The 16,179-nt window shown below is 38.5% G+C and overlaps 2 protein-coding genes across 2 annotated transcripts; one reads left to right on the top strand and one right to left on the bottom strand.

The window, feature by feature from the left end:
• Positions 1-3,488: 3,488 nt before the first annotated feature.
• On the bottom strand, positions 3,489-9,151 carry LOC119782358 (actin, cytoplasmic-like). The gene is made up of 9 exons (XM_038283304.1): positions 8,996-9,151; positions 7,484-7,608; positions 7,276-7,404; positions 7,056-7,166; positions 4,813-4,897; positions 4,530-4,691; positions 4,247-4,438; positions 3,891-4,072; positions 3,489-3,807 (listed from the first exon to the last, which is right to left on the bottom strand). The coding sequence occupies exons 2-9, from the start codon at positions 7,604-7,606 to the stop codon at positions 3,664-3,666; spliced, it is 1,128 nt and encodes a 375-aa protein (XP_038139232.1). The 5' UTR covers positions 7,607-7,608; positions 8,996-9,151; the 3' UTR covers positions 3,489-3,663.
• Positions 9,152-11,655: 2,504 nt separating this feature from the next.
• Positions 11,656-16,109, top strand: LOC119782359 (actin-like). The gene is made up of 9 exons (XM_038283305.1): positions 11,656-11,756; positions 12,823-12,947; positions 13,019-13,147; positions 13,300-13,410; positions 13,507-13,591; positions 13,676-13,837; positions 13,917-14,105; positions 14,293-14,474; positions 15,350-16,109. Exons 2-9 carry the CDS (start codon positions 12,825-12,827, stop codon positions 15,491-15,493), a joined length of 1,125 nt encoding a protein of 374 aa, XP_038139233.1. The 5' UTR covers positions 11,656-11,756; positions 12,823-12,824; the 3' UTR covers positions 15,494-16,109.
• The last annotated feature ends 70 nt before the right edge of the window (positions 16,110-16,179 follow it).

Genomic DNA, 16,179 nt, shown 5'->3' with positions numbered 1-16,179 from the left:
GCTTTTTCTGGTCTGGTCCTGTTGGCCTGCAATGCCATCCCAGATGGAACCATCAAGTGCAGTTAACAAACTCTGCTATACATAATAGATTAGGGCCTTTTTTTGTGCTTAGTCCAACTTCTTTCCTAGATATAGCTATTGGCTCAGCTTTTACTGTATATGTGTTTCTTTCCTAGACACAACCACCTTTGAAGCTAATTTGCTGCTACCTTGTTGAACATACAGAGATTTCTTGGATAGGCGCTTCTAACACAATGCAAGCAACTGCATGTTCTCACTGCATACTCCTCCTGGAGGAGCAAATTTTCCGAAGTCATTGACTGGATGCAATCGGTTGGTTTTCATTAGATAGAAAACTGAATTGAAAAGGAGGTTGCATGAAAATCTGTTGGATAAACAGATGAACTGAGAAGATATATGTTCTAATCTAGATTTAATCCTGGATATATGAAACTAGAAGGAGACAAAGCTCAGAGTGGACACCAGTGACTCCTGCCCTTCTCATAACTGAACCCACAGAAAGCAGCAATAATATCTGTGTGATAAAGAAAACAGGTTATACGCTTGTGCATCAATAAGCCTTGCTTGAGATAAGCTTATGCTGCTGGTATGCAAATACAAAATATTTTTTTTTTTTCCATTTATCTGTATTTATAAGTATGTATCTTTGGTTTATAATATGATTATCATTACAGTAGAGTTCTGGGGGGCAATACCCTGGGTAATGATGTTAAAGTTTATCTTGATCTAACAGCAAATAACAGTTAAAATTGCTCCATTAGGAGAAATGATTAACAGTTTAATCTACAGAAATACATTTACTGGAAGAACTTTCTCCATTTTCGCTATCTAATCTGGTGTAGAAAGGAGCACATGGCTTACTATAGGTTTGATACGAAGCCTTGAAGCAAAGCCAAGAGAACATACAGAGACCTTGATCACTCTATAAACATAAGATAAAGTCTTTACTTTAAAATCTACAGCTGCTGCAAAAGGCTGATGCTTGTCTATTAAGAGGTTCATCATAAAAGAGAGCATGTCACTCCGGTCCTGGACTTCCCTCATTGGGTGCTAAGTTACTATGGCTCATTTTCAAATCCTTTTGTTTGTCTTCAGGTTTTTGCCCAGCGTTACATAATAGTGCTTATCCACCGTTATGTTCCTGCTCAGCAACTCACGTCCTCTGACCCGCTGCTCCTGGTCCTCTCAGTTTAAAAAGAGAGTTTAGAGGCCTATAATAATAAAACACGTCTGAAAACATTTTTACACATTGGCCTTCAAATCAACCTACTGAGACTTCATTTTTTTTTTTATACAGTGTCCTGTCTGGCAATGTGGTTATAAGAATAATTGTCTTGATGCCAAAAAGAGCCCAACAGATTTTACTTTCACAAGTGGAGCAATACGGCAATTGCCATATTGCTCCACTTGTTTCATACATATAAATTGCTTTATTATAATTATGCAGGGAGTTTTACAGTTTATATGGACACTGCAATGTAAGTAGAGCAGAAAAACAGAAGAAGAAAAGGGAAAAAAGAGAAGAAAAAAGAGAGAAGATGAAAGAAAGAAGAGATAGAAAGGAAACAATGACAAAACATTTTCAGTCTGCTTCATCACCTGTAACGAGATGAAAAAAGAACAGCACAACCGAAAGACATGGTACGAGATATACAATAAAGCAACACCTTGAAACTATCGCTGAAGTAATATTATTAAGTCTGACATGTACTCTGTGTTACCTGAAGATATGAATGTAGGGTTTCTGTATGGAAGTGAGACTTCATTTTTTTTATTATTTCCCTTATTTTTGGTTTATTTTCTTTTATTGCTATTGATTTCATCTGTTTTATTGCCATTTTTTTATTCCACTCATATTTTGCATACTCAGCTTTATTACCTAATTTTAATGCTTTCTTGTTGTTCATTACTATCCATTACTGTAAAAATGTCGATAGCTGTAAATTGGTTATTTATTCTCGAGGTTCACAGTATTTATATTGTCAAAATACTTTACAGTACAGTATTTCATCTGCTTATTTTTTAATTCTTTACTACTATTTTATTCTTATACACTTTCCTAATGTCCACATTTTTGTGACCATTTTTTAATAATCTTTTTTCTATAAACACCAGAATTAAAGGTAAAGTAAAGGTATTTTCTATTCTATTCTATTCTGTTCTATTCCATTGTTTTATCTTTGATGAACAGCACTTTGTCTGTTTTGGCTGGCGTTAAAGCTCTTTATGAATAAACTTGTTCTCAATGATAATTAAATATTATTTTGAACATAACTTGCATCGTATTTCAGATGATCAGTGACTCTGACTCCATCTTCAGCAACATGAAGGCACATGGATCTGGCTTAGTCCATGACTCCAGAACCTGGTTTACAGCTGAAATAGGTCTCAGTTTGTTAAGAGCCAATTCTGGGGATAACAGAACACTTTAACAATGAATGTGAGAAATCATAACTTCTGTTTGACCAATTTCTTAAACCAAAATATCATTGGTGATTGGTGGATTTTATTTTTTTAATCCCAAGTCGAACCAAGTTGGAAACGAAGACTTAAAGAAGCATAGCAACATTTTCTAATGATAGTAATGATACAAGGCTATAAGGCTACAGCATACAGTTGCATCAACAATAAACTAGTGAGGTGTCACTCTGCTCATAATACAATGGTTTAGATATAAAGGGTCAAATAAAAGGCTATTTTAAAGATAATTTTCAGCTTAAATGTACAACAATTCTCTTTAAACCAATATTAAAGAGAGACTGAATCCCAGGATAAAAAGTAATCTAAATCAATTAACTGTAAGTTAAGAGAAGTTAAGAGAAGTGCTTAGAAAATGTTGATTAGAGGCTGTTTAGGGATTTAGTTGATCTGCTTTTGTCTGCTAAATCAGTGATTCTATGATCAACCTCATTTCCTCTTGAAGAAAACTGCAGACCTGCATTTAGCCTGATTCGATATGCCTGGCTTGGCATAGCAGCCCCTGTTGAGCCTGGCTTGGTCTTTGTGAAATGGATGAGGCAATAATTCACTGTTCATGCAAAGTCACACCAGCCTTATCTCTTATCCTGGGTTTTCTGAATATAGGTTTTTGTGAAATAGGCCTCTAAATGGAAAGAAGATGGACTCTCATGTGCTGAAGAGAAATGACACAAAATACCACAAGAATTCAGCTTGCGGGCATGTTTAGGAGAGCGTCTCTACTCCAATGATGGGAGGATGGTGACCAGCAAAGGAAAAGTCAGGGTTTGACTTTTACTTTTCAGTGTTTTTTTAATTTTCATTTTTTCACCTTATTCTGATTGTACTTCAGACACAACTACAGTGGGAGCAATGGAGATGATCAAAATGTATTTATTTCCTTTCTAAATATTTAAAAGTACAGCAATTCAAAATAAATAATGTCAGAAATGAAACAGAATCCAAAGACTCCAGTCATGAAGTTATTCTGTGAATCACTGATTGTTATATGTTATTAGCTATATTGTTTTAACCTGATTATAATGATTTTGGCACAAAAGTACAACAGCACAAAGCTCTTTTATTGAGGATCTAATGACTCTTTTTAAGGATGAAGAAGAGACATTATGGTTTAATGCTGCATTGAGTTCATGTCTGCCACCCAGACTCAGGAAAACTGGCTGTTCAGAAGCACTTGCGGTGGACGATGCTCGGACCGGACTCGTCATACTCCTGCTTGGTGATCCACATGTTCTGGAATGTGGACAGGGAAGCCAGGATGGAGCCACCGATCCAAACAGAGTACTTCCTCTCTGGGGGAGCAGCAACCTGGAAAACAGGTGATGACATGTTTTCACAAGAGGCGTAATTAAGTGTAATACAGAATCAAATAATATAAATAAGTTGTGTACCTTGATTTTTACTGAGTGTGGGCTCAGGGAAACCATCTCCTTTTGCATTCTGTCTGCCAAACCAGGAAACATGGTGGTTCCTCCAGACAGGACGATGTTTGCGTACAGACTCGTACGGATGTCGATGTCACACCTCAAGATGCTGCTGTAGGTTGTGGTATGAATCCCTTCTGACTCCATCCCTGAAACAGAGGAGTACATTTAAAGCTGCCATCAGGGTTTATTGACACAAACATGCAGAGGTCTGAGTTCAGGAGAATAGGAAGGTGATTCAGGACGATCAGCAGAAAAACCACATTTGGTTTTGTTTATTCAGAAATGTGTTTAGATCAACGATTCCAGAGTTTATCACCAACCGATGAGAGCGGGCTGGAAGAGGGCCTCAGGGCAGCGGAACCTCTCGTTACCGATGGTGATGATTTGACCATCAGGAAGCTCATAAGTTTTCTCCAGAGCAGAAGACCACACTGCCGTCTTCATCTCTTGGTCATAGTCCAAGGCCACATAGCAGAGCTTCTCCTTCAAATCTCGAGCGATTTCCTTCTCCGCTGAAGTTTAGAAACATCCATAGAAAACAGGAGGATCAGGAGATGCATCGCTACAAATATTGGCAGAGATGAAGCTCCCTTTATGACTCACCTGTTGTGTTACAATGATGACCCCTTTCTGTGAGGAGCGTGACCAGGTAATCTGTCAGATCCCGTCCAGCCAGATTTAGTCGGAACATCCCATGGGGCAGAGCGTAGCCCTCGTAGATCGGTACAGCGTGAGAGACGCCGTCACCAGAGTCAAGAACAATGCCTGAATAGAGAAAACAGGAAGCTGTGGGAACCTTCCAGATTCAGACCTTCTGACCATGAAAGCACTGAAACTTCACAGCAGAACTAAGTGTTTCTGGCTTTGATGGTTTGCCGTCACAGACCTGTAGTACGACCTGAAGAGTAGAGAGACAGGACAGCCTGAATGGACACATACATGGCTGGAGTGTTGAACGTCTCAAACATGATCTGGAGCAAGGAGAAAGGATAAAGTCTAAATTAAAATCCCTCCCCATCTTTAAAGGGGCCAGGTTATGTACCACTATAAAATAGACCAAAAACCAGATTATCATATTGAAACAGAGCAAGGCTTTTGTCCTGTTTTGTTTATTTATTCGGTTTTGAGCCTTATCATTTTTGCAAAAGGTGAAATCATCAAACATCACTATTGTATAGCATCTTCATCTGCTGGCAGTACTTTTTCTCTTTTTTCCCTGCCTCCTTTGGGGAAAGTACTTCCTGGTTTACCATTATTCTCAATATCGTACTTCTGGTCATGTCATCTTATTAGACTAGACTCTACGGAAACCGCGGCAGACCAAACCAGATGAAAGTGTGCATTCAGCTCGGCAAAGAACTCATGTTCTTCCTCAACAATGAAGTCCTCAGACATTTTTCTTTCGTTGTTTCTTTTTTTGCACAGGTAAACAGCACATTTCTTCTTCTATGCTTGCATTATCAAGAGCAGACGCTGAATGCGCACTTTCATCTGGTTTGGTCTGCTGCAGTTTCCGTAGAGTCGTGAACTCGCATGCGCGCGCTTTTAGGAAATCCTATACACTACTGTTTATGCTCTAAAAACATTCTAAATGACTTCGTTTCGAGTAAATTATGGACGCTACCCACTCAGGACACTTGGAATACATTGGACGAGCCGTATGGAGGAATATTGACACGTTTTTTGTGGACTTTTATGGACCTTTCTGCCTCGGGCGCCATAGACCTCCATTATTTGAATGTCAGCAGACAGCAAGAAGCCTCCCAGATCTCCAGATGCATTTGAGATATCAAAAAAGTACTCCAGAGTGTTGTTCAGCATGGGGGTGAGTAGAAAATGAAGGCTAATCATGTTTTGGGTGTACTATTCCTTTAAGTGCACAAACACTGGAGAAAAACAAGGCATAAGATAAAGAAAACATTTTTATAGTTGAACAGAGAGATTTAATTTATTTCAAAAAGTCTTTAAATGTTACCAGGGGGAGCTGTTGATGTAGACATTCGCAAAGTCATAATACATGAATAGGCCATTACAAATGTAGTTTTTCAAACATGTTCTTTGTTTGTTTTTTTCTTTCAAAAACATCAGTAAGTTTTCTCAGCATCAGGTTAGCATCAGTTTTCTCTAAATGTAATTTTCTTCCAGTTGTTTTAAGGGAGAGAGAACAGACAGTGGACAATGGCAAGCACTTATCTTCATGTCTTTCTTACTTTGACGCTTGGGCCAAGGCTGGTTAAATGGATTCCTTTGTTAAAGGTACACAATCACATTGTTTGGCATTTTTTGAATGTATATATTCCTAACTCCCTTTGATTTTTCAGAAAAGTTACGGGATCCTGCTGGTGTAGTGTTTGTTTTTTTAGTCTTTTTAGGTAATTTGTTCGTAAATGTGTGACATGCGACCGGGAATATATCACGGCAAAAGTGTTGAACTCCCAAAAAAAGAAACGCCCAAGATCAGGTGGTAAAAAGGCACTAAGAGATGTTTGATTTCAACAGGGATAAAATTAGAGTTGTGCTTATATTGCTGCTAAGTTGACACATTAGTACATGTTCTTACTAATAGTGGTACTGGTGTTAGCAATGCCTTCAAAGCCTATAATCCAAGCAGTTTTTTTTTTCTGCTAGGCATTACAGCACAGTCAGCATGGTTGGCCACCATCTGGATTTCTGGTAGTTCAGCAGTACTTCCAATAGGTGGCGCCACATCTGTTTATTTAAGCTCATTGTACCCCACGCAGGAAAAGGCGGATCAAAGCATCATCAGGATGGATAATTTGAGTTTATGGCCTTATTTGATCATAAATCAGCTGGATTCTGGTCTTTATGGTGCTGGCTTTATACCTTTAAGGTGACTATGCATCTTGAAGGAATAAAGGGATATTTATATTGTGTCAGGTTATATTGAGATTATATTTAATAATGTAAAACAGCAAATATGATTTAGCTGAACCTCCTTCAGATGATGTTAATTGGTTCTTGGTAAATAAATTGAACCAAAATCTCACAGTGCAGAGAAGCTTGTGTTATTGGATTAATCACACAAGTCCTGTTTTGAGTGGAGAGACCCAGAGCAGCTAGAGATGTCGGTTAGATCCTTAGGATGAGGTCTAGAGGGTCAGAACTCACCCTGGCCATCTGCTCCCTGTTAAGATTGGGGTTAAATGGAGCCTCAGTCAGCAGGACCGGATGTTCCTCAGGAGCAACACGGAGCTCATTGTAGAAGGTGTGGTGCCAGATCTGAAAAAGTTTAACAAACACTTAGTTTGAATAGATGAATCAGGTTCTAGAAAGAGATAATCTGTAAAGCTATGAGTTTTTGTTAAAGGCTTTCTCCACACAGACATACCCTCTCCATGTCGTCCCAGTTGTTAATGATCCCATGCTCGATTGGGTACCTCAGGGTCAGGAGGCCTCTCTTCACCTGGGCCTCGTCTCCCACGTAGCATTCTTTCTGTCCCATGCCCACCATCACTCCCTGCAGAAACCACAGCCTCAGATTGTCTGTCCAGCCCTCAGTGCTGACAGGAGCCTTTCATTCATCTCTGTGTTCCTACTTGGTGTCTGGGTCGGCCAACGATGGATGGGAAGACAGCCCGAGGAGCATCGTCCCCAGCGAATCCGGCCTTGCACATTCCAGAGCCATTGTCAATAACAAGTCCAGCAATGTCGTCATCCATTTCTGGGGGGGAAATTTACCAAAACTCCATATTTTATCCTTAAGAGCAATGATTTTAACTGCATTTCCGAATTGTTTGATAGTTATAGAATAAGTTAAAATAAGTTTATAGCACTACTGGTTAATTCTCAGCTTTATTGTACAATAATGTTCTGCAATACCTTTTACAGACTTGGATGTTTGAGAAAATATTGTCATCAAATATTACTTAAAAAGAATATTAAGGCACCAATATAATTCAGATTTTAATGCCTCTATCTACCTTCAGGCTCAGAAATAAATATGTTCTTTTTTTGAAATTTCACCATGTAATAATTGCTAGAATTATGGATATCCAGTATTTTAAGGTAAAGTTTTATTATGAAACTGGGCCTCTGCAGAAATATCATATTTATTATCTGGCCCTGTTTCCTTAACCAGGCTTTAACAAATAGGAAACAAGTATCAACTAATTTCAGTGCATCAGAATTAAAGTGGTTTCTTTGGAATGGAAACTGAAATCTTTATGAGCAACTAAGAAATAGACAGTCTAGATTTAAAGGCAGTTTGTTGATTTTGTTTTGTATTTAAAACAAATCCATCCAAAAATATCTGTAATGTTTGTGTTTTACACAACATGCAGGCAGGAGTCATTACTAGTTAAATATACCAGATACCCAGCGCTAAACCTAAACTAAATGCACATCTTTGTCCAGTGGTTGGTCCCCACATGTACCTATAAGTCCCCAAAATCTAGTATATCTGCATAATTGTCCTCACATAGTAACAAAAACATAGCTGCACACACACTCACACACTTTCCCATCTTGCTGTAATTAGTGAGGACCAAATGTTGACTCCCACTCACTTCCAATGATTGTTTACCAAAGCTATTACCAGCATAGCCCTTATAGATGGATACCAGAGCATACCTGACCCTGACCCTAATCTAAATCCAATTCACACCTTAGCCCTTAATCTAACTGTTAGCAAAATCATGAAGACCAGGAAGATGTCCTCCTTTAGAGATAACTGGACCTCACTTTCCAGGTAAATTAATAAAAATGGAAACAAAAACCTGCCTCAAACCTTAATGTAAACCTTCAACTGTCCTCATAAAAACTGAACAAAACTGGGATTCCATGAAGGATTCAGCGCTTCGTCATACTTTATAAATCAAGAAAAAATGCTGTCAGCTTATATAAATTCAAAGTTTATGTTTTACTTTTTCACATACTTGCATAACTTTCTGTTATGACTAATTGAGCAGATAGTGTAAAATAGTGAATTTAAATAACTCCTTTACATTCCTAAATATTAAAGTTGAACACAGAGATAAGACAACAATATTACAATAATAATGATCATTATTAACAAATAAACCTACAGTAAAGGCAGGTAAGTGTCTTACCTGCTGCAGGTGAGCTCTGAGTGGCTGAAGTCCTTCAGTCTGACCTGTTTTTATGTTACCTGCTGACCTTCAGAAACCCTGCAGGACGATGGGGCTTCACTAACACTGAAGTCCTGATTTGGTCTTTGCAGCATGCTGCGGGATTAAAAAGGATATATATGGGCATCAATGTTGTAGTGGAGAAACGTATCAGGAAAGAAAAAAAGCTGATACAAGTTAGACTTTAACCTGTGGACAGGTAACTGCAGGTCAGATCATCATCTGGTGCTGATTTATATTCATTCACTCCTGAGATAAGGCAATCTTATCTTATCGCTGTGTTATTATGTCGATTAATGCAACAGTTTTATAATAAAACATTCATCGAGAGAACTGATATGTTAATAAATGATTTCTTGTTTACCATAAATGGTCAAATATCTCAAGGTTAAACATCATGGAGTCAGAAATCACTGCTCGTAAACAGTGATCATAAACATCTTATCTGAGAAGCTGTGATTATCAACATGAAGTTGAAGCTGAGACGTGAAATTATGTCTTAGGAAAAAAAAACCTAACTATGGGACACATCACAGGGGAAGCGCAATTGGAAAGATATTACAGTTATTGCTAAAATCAAGCACCATCACACATTAGGCTTGTAACAAAGTGTTTATTCACCTCCCGTTACTTTGATGCCCCTCGATAAAATCCAGCTGTTTTCAGTGGTTATTGGATTGAGAACATAGAAGTAAAAAGAGTCCAGCTCAGTAAGTTTATTCCGAGTAATAATGTAGATGTTCTGTTTTCATCCTTAGAGGTTTTTAGAGAACAAAAAGCAGAATTAAGTCTTTATTTTTACATCTCTTATATAAGCCATTATTACCTTGATTTTAATTGGTTTTATTCACTGAATATTTAATTATTATTTTCTTATCTCTGTGACTAATTCTTGATTCTGTATTTTGTGCGACTTGTTAGGACTCCAGTCTGTGTGGTCTGTGTTTTTGTGTGTTTGTCTTCCGTTCTCCACCATGCGGCGCCTGGTTCTGATTCTCCTCCTCACACACCTGCAAGGGGTAACCAGAGGTTTGGATCCACTTTTTTCCGAGGAAACGTTTGAGCTTCACACTGAGCAAGGGATTCATCTGCACAACAGTCCGTTCAAGTACCGCAGAAAATCTGAGTGGCAGTCAGTCTTTCTCCTTTCATCTACAAGCAACCGCATTCTGGGTGACCCTGTCCGTCCTCCACTGTGTGAGACAAACACCGGAACACATTCCTCACCTACTGGACTCTAAGAGTCAACCACTTTTCTGGAAACGTGAGTCTGCAAACCATTTCTCCTCTTCAAGTTCGAGAATCAATTTTCCCACTGAACCTGAACTAACCGCAGTGTCTTCCCCTCACCTTTCAGTTCCGGTTGAGCAGTGTTCAGAGCAACACTGGAATTTCCACAAGCTTCTCAATGAACCTGTAAAACTTTTTCTCTGGTCTCTCTGTAATGGTTTCTCTGCATTTGGGTCTGATTTTTAGTTAAATCATGACACCACTTGCTTTGATTTATGGAGTCTCTCAGTTCTCATGTTCAAGTTTTTCTGCTCTGGTCAGAATAAGTCAATCTTTTGTTCCCCTAAGTAACACAGCACATTACCCTTTACTGTAGCATGATGGTGGCAGCATCATGCTTTGGAGATTCTTTTCTTCAGCATTGATAGGGAAGCTGCTCAGAGTTTATTGGGTGCTAAATCCAGACCAGTCCAGGAAGCCAACCTGACAAATAGGAGGCTCACCTTCCAGCAGGAAAACCACTCTGAGATCCAAATGTCCACCACACCATACAGACAAGAGAATATACATGTAATACATATTTATGTTGAAATAATGTACTGTGGTTGTTTTTATGCCCTTATAATATTAATATTCTGCTGGTAGGCGAAGCTGAAGGAAATGCTGCAGCAGGAAGGAGAGTCTGTAAGAAATGATCAGTTTGGCTTTTTAAACTCAGCAGGTTTACTGCTGTCTGATAAGCTCCTTCTGAGGAATATAAATGTGATATAGCATATTAAAATAAACAACCATTCATACAAATATATGAATAGCAATATTTTATTTTATTTCCTTTTTTTTTTACAGTGTCCTGTCTGGCAATGTGGCAATAAGAATAATTGTCTTGATGCCAAAAAGAGCCCAACAGATTTTACTTTCACAAGTGTAGCAGTATGGCAATTGCCATATTGCTCCACTTGTTTCATGCATATAAATTGCTTTATTATAATTATGCAGGGAGCTTTACAGTTTATATGGACACTGCAATGTAAATAGAGCAGAAAAACAGAAGAAAAGGAAAAAAGAGAAAAAAAGAGAAAAGATGAAAAAAAGAAGAGATAGAAAGGAGACAATGACAAAACATTGTCAGTCTGCTTCATCACCTGTAACGAGATGAAAAAAGAACAGCACAACCAAGAGACATGGTACAAGACATACAATAAAGCAACACCTTGAAACTATCGCTAAAGTAATATTATTAAGTCTGACATGTACTCTGTGTTACCTGAAGATACGGATGTGGGGTTTCTGTATGGAAGTGAATCTCTGAGTACCTGGAACCAAGCACCTGTAATTTTTATTTTATTTTATTTCCATATTTAAACCAAGCCCTGGATGCAGAGACACACTCTGACCAGCAGGAGGATTAATGTTCACCCTCTGAGTCCAGCAGAGACTGAGAAACTGAACAAAGGTCTTTCCTTATCAACTCACCTACAGGAACCTGCAGCAGGTAAGAGTCAGAATGGATCCTCTTATGTTTTTGATTTTTGACAACAGTTTTAACATTTATACAGGAGATTCATTTAGTAAAGACTGGATCCTCTTTCTGGTCGCGTTTCCGGTTAAATGGAGGCTCTAAGAACTTATCGTTAATTAGTTTATTTTCCTATTGTTGTTAATAGACAACCTATTCATGGGTATACTGTAGATACCGTCGTGCCCCTAAACAAGATTTCAAAAAGGAAAGAGCTTTTCATTTAATTATCTTTCTCATTAACATGATTTAAAAACTGAATCATTACTTGACCTGGGTGGGCTCTGAAGATAAATCAAGAAATAGTTTTAGACTAACTTGCTCCTCTCTAAAACTGTTCTTTATAACTGTTCTTGGACCCAGGACAGCTTTAATCATAGCTTCCATGGCTGTAACTTAAACTTCAGGTGTTATTGATCACACACACACACACACACACCCACACACATATCCGTGCTATAGAACTAGCTGTTAGCTTTAATGCCCTGATCCTAAAGGAGCCACTCAGCCTGCTGTTCACTCCGATTAAAATGTGTTAGTTAACCAGTTGTGCCTTTGATTAGCCGACTGCTCTTGGCGTGTCTAGAATGGACATATTGCCAATCAGTACCTGGAGATTATTAAGGCACATCCCATCTTAAAGAACAGGGGTCTTCAATTATGGTCCTCTAGGTCCAGTGTCATTTAGATATGTCTCTGCTCAATAAAGAGGCCAAATAACCTCCTCAGTATGAAGTCAAGTTACCCAGCGTCCTGGTAATGACCTGATTATTAGACTCTGGTGTGATAAAAAAGAGATACGTCAAAAAAGGTTCATAATACTGGAACTCAAGAACTGCAATCAAAGATCCTTAAAATAGAGATTTGAATGATTATTTCTGACCACCCTCATAGGACTGTTAATCCCATCTGGGTTAGAACATCGTGGTAATAAAATAGTTCAGTGATCAGAGACAGATGTCAGGCTTCAAATCCTACGTTTTTGGGTTGGTATTAACGACAAACAAGTGTTCGAAAAGAATGAATAAATATTTCATTTCAGGAATGGAGAAAGAAACGGCTCCACTTATCATAGACAACGGCTCCGGTTTTACCAAAGCTGGATTTTCTGGAGATGATTTCCCCTGTGCCGTCTTCCCATCAGCTGTAGGCCGGCCCAGGAACCAGGTCTGAACAGAAGTTTTTATTATCTCAGGCATTAATTAGTGAAAGCAGATAAATTAGGTGTTTGTGTTCAGATTCTGGCAGTGGGAGGTGGACAGAGGGAAAACTTTGTGGGAAATGAAGCCCTCAGTCACAGAGGAATTCTGAGCATAAAGAATCCCATAGAGCGCGGCATCGTCACCAACTGGGACGACATGGAGAAGGTGAGGCTGTGAAACCTTTTCTAGTGAAACTGATCTATGATCCATCCCGTGTCAAACCTCTCAATGCTCCAACATTTGGTAACACCATGAATTTCAACTTCAGCAAAAGTTATCTTGGTTCCAATGAGAAGCTTCTATGTTGTGTTTTCCAGATCTGGCATCACACCTTCAACCATGAGCTTCATGTTGATCCCTCAAAGCATCCAGTCCTGCTGACTGAGGCTCCTCTCAACCCTAAACCAAACAGGGAAAAGATGACACAAGTAATAAAACCACAGTTTGAATTCGCCCTGCAGAAAATCTGCTCCTACAGCAGATAAAAAAGCTTCTTAACCTGAAACCTGTTTTATGTGGTCCAGATCCTGTTTGAGACCTTCAACTCTCCTGCCATGTATGTGGCCATTCAGCCTGTCCTGTCAATGTATTCCTCTGGTCGTACCACGGGTGAGTAAAGTTACCCTACAGAAACTCTACTTTTCCTTTAAATAAAACCCTTCCAGGGTTTGTGACCATCTTTTTGCCCTAAAGGTATCGTGATGGATTCAGGTGAGGGTGTCAGTCATGCTGTGCCAATCTATGAAGGCTACGCTCTGCCCCAAGCCATCCTCCGCCTCAGTCTGGGTGGTGCAGATCTGACGGATTATCTGACGAAGATCCTGAATAACAGAGGCTACAGCTTAAGTGCCGCTGGTTGGTTAGAAAATATCAGACTAATCAGAGAACAAGGTCATCTAATTAGATGAGAGGATGATGACTCTGAACATTTCAGGTCAGCGTGACATCATGAATGACATCAAGAAGAAGCTCTGCTACGTGGCGTTAGACTTTGAGCAGGAGATGCAGACGGCAACTTCTTCTTCGCTGGAGAAGAGCTACGAGCTTCCTGATGGACAAGTTGTTTCCATTGGTGACGAGAGGTTCCGTTGTCCAGAGGCACTTTTCAAGCCTAATTTAATTGGTTTGTAAGATTTATAACATAATCATAATTTCTACATTGATCCATCTCTTTCACCTTCAAGGATTGGTCTCAGTTGACCTCATCTTTTTCCTTTATCTTCATCTGTCTTGTGTCTCTGAACTCTAAAGTTTGATCTAGCTTCTCCACATTTGTTAGTGACACTGACTGAGATTGTTGTTGTTTTCAGAAATGGAGTCAGCTGGTGTTCATAAAATCATCTACAACAGTGTCATGAAGTGTGACATTGATGTACGTAAGGACCTTTACGGCAGCATCGTGCTGTCTGGAGGTTCCACCTTGTTCCCTGGAATCACTGACCGCCTGCAGAAGGAGATCTCTCACCTTGCCACACCTTCCATGAATATCCAGGTATGTCACTTTATTTTAGCTTTTTAATCACTGATCAATAAAATGAAGCATGGAAAAAGATTAAAACCAAAAACATCAGAAATTCACAGAATTCATTTGGGGATGTAAAAGTATCATGAGTGACACCCATGCAGTACTGTGTTTGGGATGCCGTCTTTGTTAAAAGACCCTCATGTGTAGCTTGTGCTTTTAGGCAATCACCAATCCTTTGCCACATAATTTTCCATTTCTTTCATGCCACCACCATGTTTGACTTTTCATTGAGATTGTTTTTTCTCTCTGTATTTTTGTAAAATGATTATTTTTTTATTTTTTTATTTTTTTGGAGAAGGGGTAGTTTTTATGTTCCTTTTAACACTTAATCATTGCATAATAAAGGCGTTTCTTATCTTATTTCATTTATTTTCAGTTCAAGCCTTTGGCCAAGTCCAGGCTGCAAAAAAATTAAAAAGTAAAGTTATGAGTTTAAATCAATTGCTGGAAGCTTGGTCCTCCCTGTTCAACAATCTGTTGCAATGCTTTAGACTAAAGGGAATCTGGACTGGAGGTATCAGGATTGGAAAAATGAATTAGTAGAGATAAAGGCAAGGCAAATCAATTTTCTGACAAAACTAAACTCACATCAACTGAGCAACTCACATCAAATGCAGCAGTTGTTCTAGTTCTAGTAGGATTATTAATTACTTATCATCACCAAAGCCAAAATGCCCAAAACTTCTCATGTACTTAAATTAAAACGGATTATCTGTAAAGTGATGGTTTTGGTAAAATACGATTTCTATTACTCTACCAGTTTTAACATTGGTTGTCTCTGTTAATGAGACTATCACTGAATCATAGTTGTAGCTTCATGTTTTCCATCTATTCTGTTCTAGATCATCGCTCCCCCTGAGAGACAGTACTCTGTTTGGATCGGTGGCTCCATCCTGGCCTCCCTCTCCTCCTTCCAGCAGATGTGGATCAGCAAACAGGATTATCATGAATCTGGTCCTGCTGTTGTTCACCGCAAATGCTTCTAACCTGTTTCTTTATGCTGGACAATCAACATAGATGCTCTTAATCTCATGAGGACAGACAGAAACAACAAAACTAACAGTTTAAAATATTTCACTTAGCTGTTGTAAACTAAGAGATGATTTCCAAAGGATCCCTAAATCCAGCTATAGATGACGTGCAGCTGACATCAGTGAATCATGTGACAACCGTAACTCCTCCTCCTCAGACGGCAAAACAAACCACTCATATATATCATAGCTGAAAAACGTGGGGAAAAATGTGCTGCAACGTATTTACTGTACATTAGGTGAACAACTGCAGGCTCTTAGTAAATGTATTTTTAAAATGATATATAACTATTTCATTAAAAATGTTGAATTTAGAGTGAAGGAAAACCAGGAGGATAATATTCTCTTTCTCAGTGAGAAGCAGCCAATCACGCTTCAGGGTCTCTATGAAAGCAGCCATAGCCCCGCCCTCTGAGATGGATGTGAGAAGATAGGATTTATAAAAATGTCATGAGTCTGCTCCTCAGGCGACTGTTTAGTTTTTAATTCAATAAATTATTGATAAATTACATTTATTTAATAAAATATTAAATAAACAAATGGAACATTTAAATATTTTTGGCACTTTTAAACAGACTTTTTTTTATTTAGACATTTAGATCTATTTATTTAATGTTATATTTAGTTATTTAATTTAATTT

This window comes from Cyprinodon tularosa, unplaced genomic scaffold, assembly GCF_016077235.1.
Source record: "Cyprinodon tularosa strain WSP-4 unplaced genomic scaffold, ASM1607723v1 ctg192, whole genome shotgun sequence".
In the NCBI taxonomy this organism is placed as follows: domain Eukaryota; kingdom Metazoa; phylum Chordata; class Actinopteri; order Cyprinodontiformes; family Cyprinodontidae; genus Cyprinodon; species Cyprinodon tularosa.
The sequence above is the reverse complement of the archived record's forward strand: the minus strand, read 5'-3'. Positions and strand labels throughout refer to the sequence as shown.

What these genes read in the sequence shown, in the direction of transcription:
- LOC119782358 (XM_038283304.1), bottom strand. Translation starts at nt 7,606, where the DNA reads ATGGATGACGACATTGCTGGACTTGTTATTGACAATGGCTCTGGAATG. An exon ending in ACTGGGACGACATGGAGAGG is followed by an intron (nt 7,167 to 7,275) that starts GTATGTCTGTGT and finishes AAACTTTTTCAG; the next exon opens with ATCTGGCACCACACCTTCTA. An exon ending in CACACTCAGTAAAAATCAAG is followed by an intron (nt 3,808 to 3,890) that starts GTACACAACTTA and finishes CCTGTTTTCCAG; the next exon opens with GTTGCTGCTCCCCCAGAGAG.
- LOC119782359 (XM_038283305.1), top strand. Translation starts at nt 12,825, where the DNA reads ATGGAGAAAGAAACGGCTCCACTTATCATAGACAACGGCTCCGGTTTT. An exon ending in ACTGGGACGACATGGAGAAG is followed by an intron (nt 13,148 to 13,299) that starts GTGAGGCTGTGA and finishes TGTGTTTTCCAG; the next exon opens with ATCTGGCATCACACCTTCAA. An exon ending in TTTCAAGCCTAATTTAATTG is followed by an intron (nt 14,106 to 14,292) that starts GTTTGTAAGATT and finishes TGTTGTTTTCAG; the next exon opens with AAATGGAGTCAGCTGGTGTT.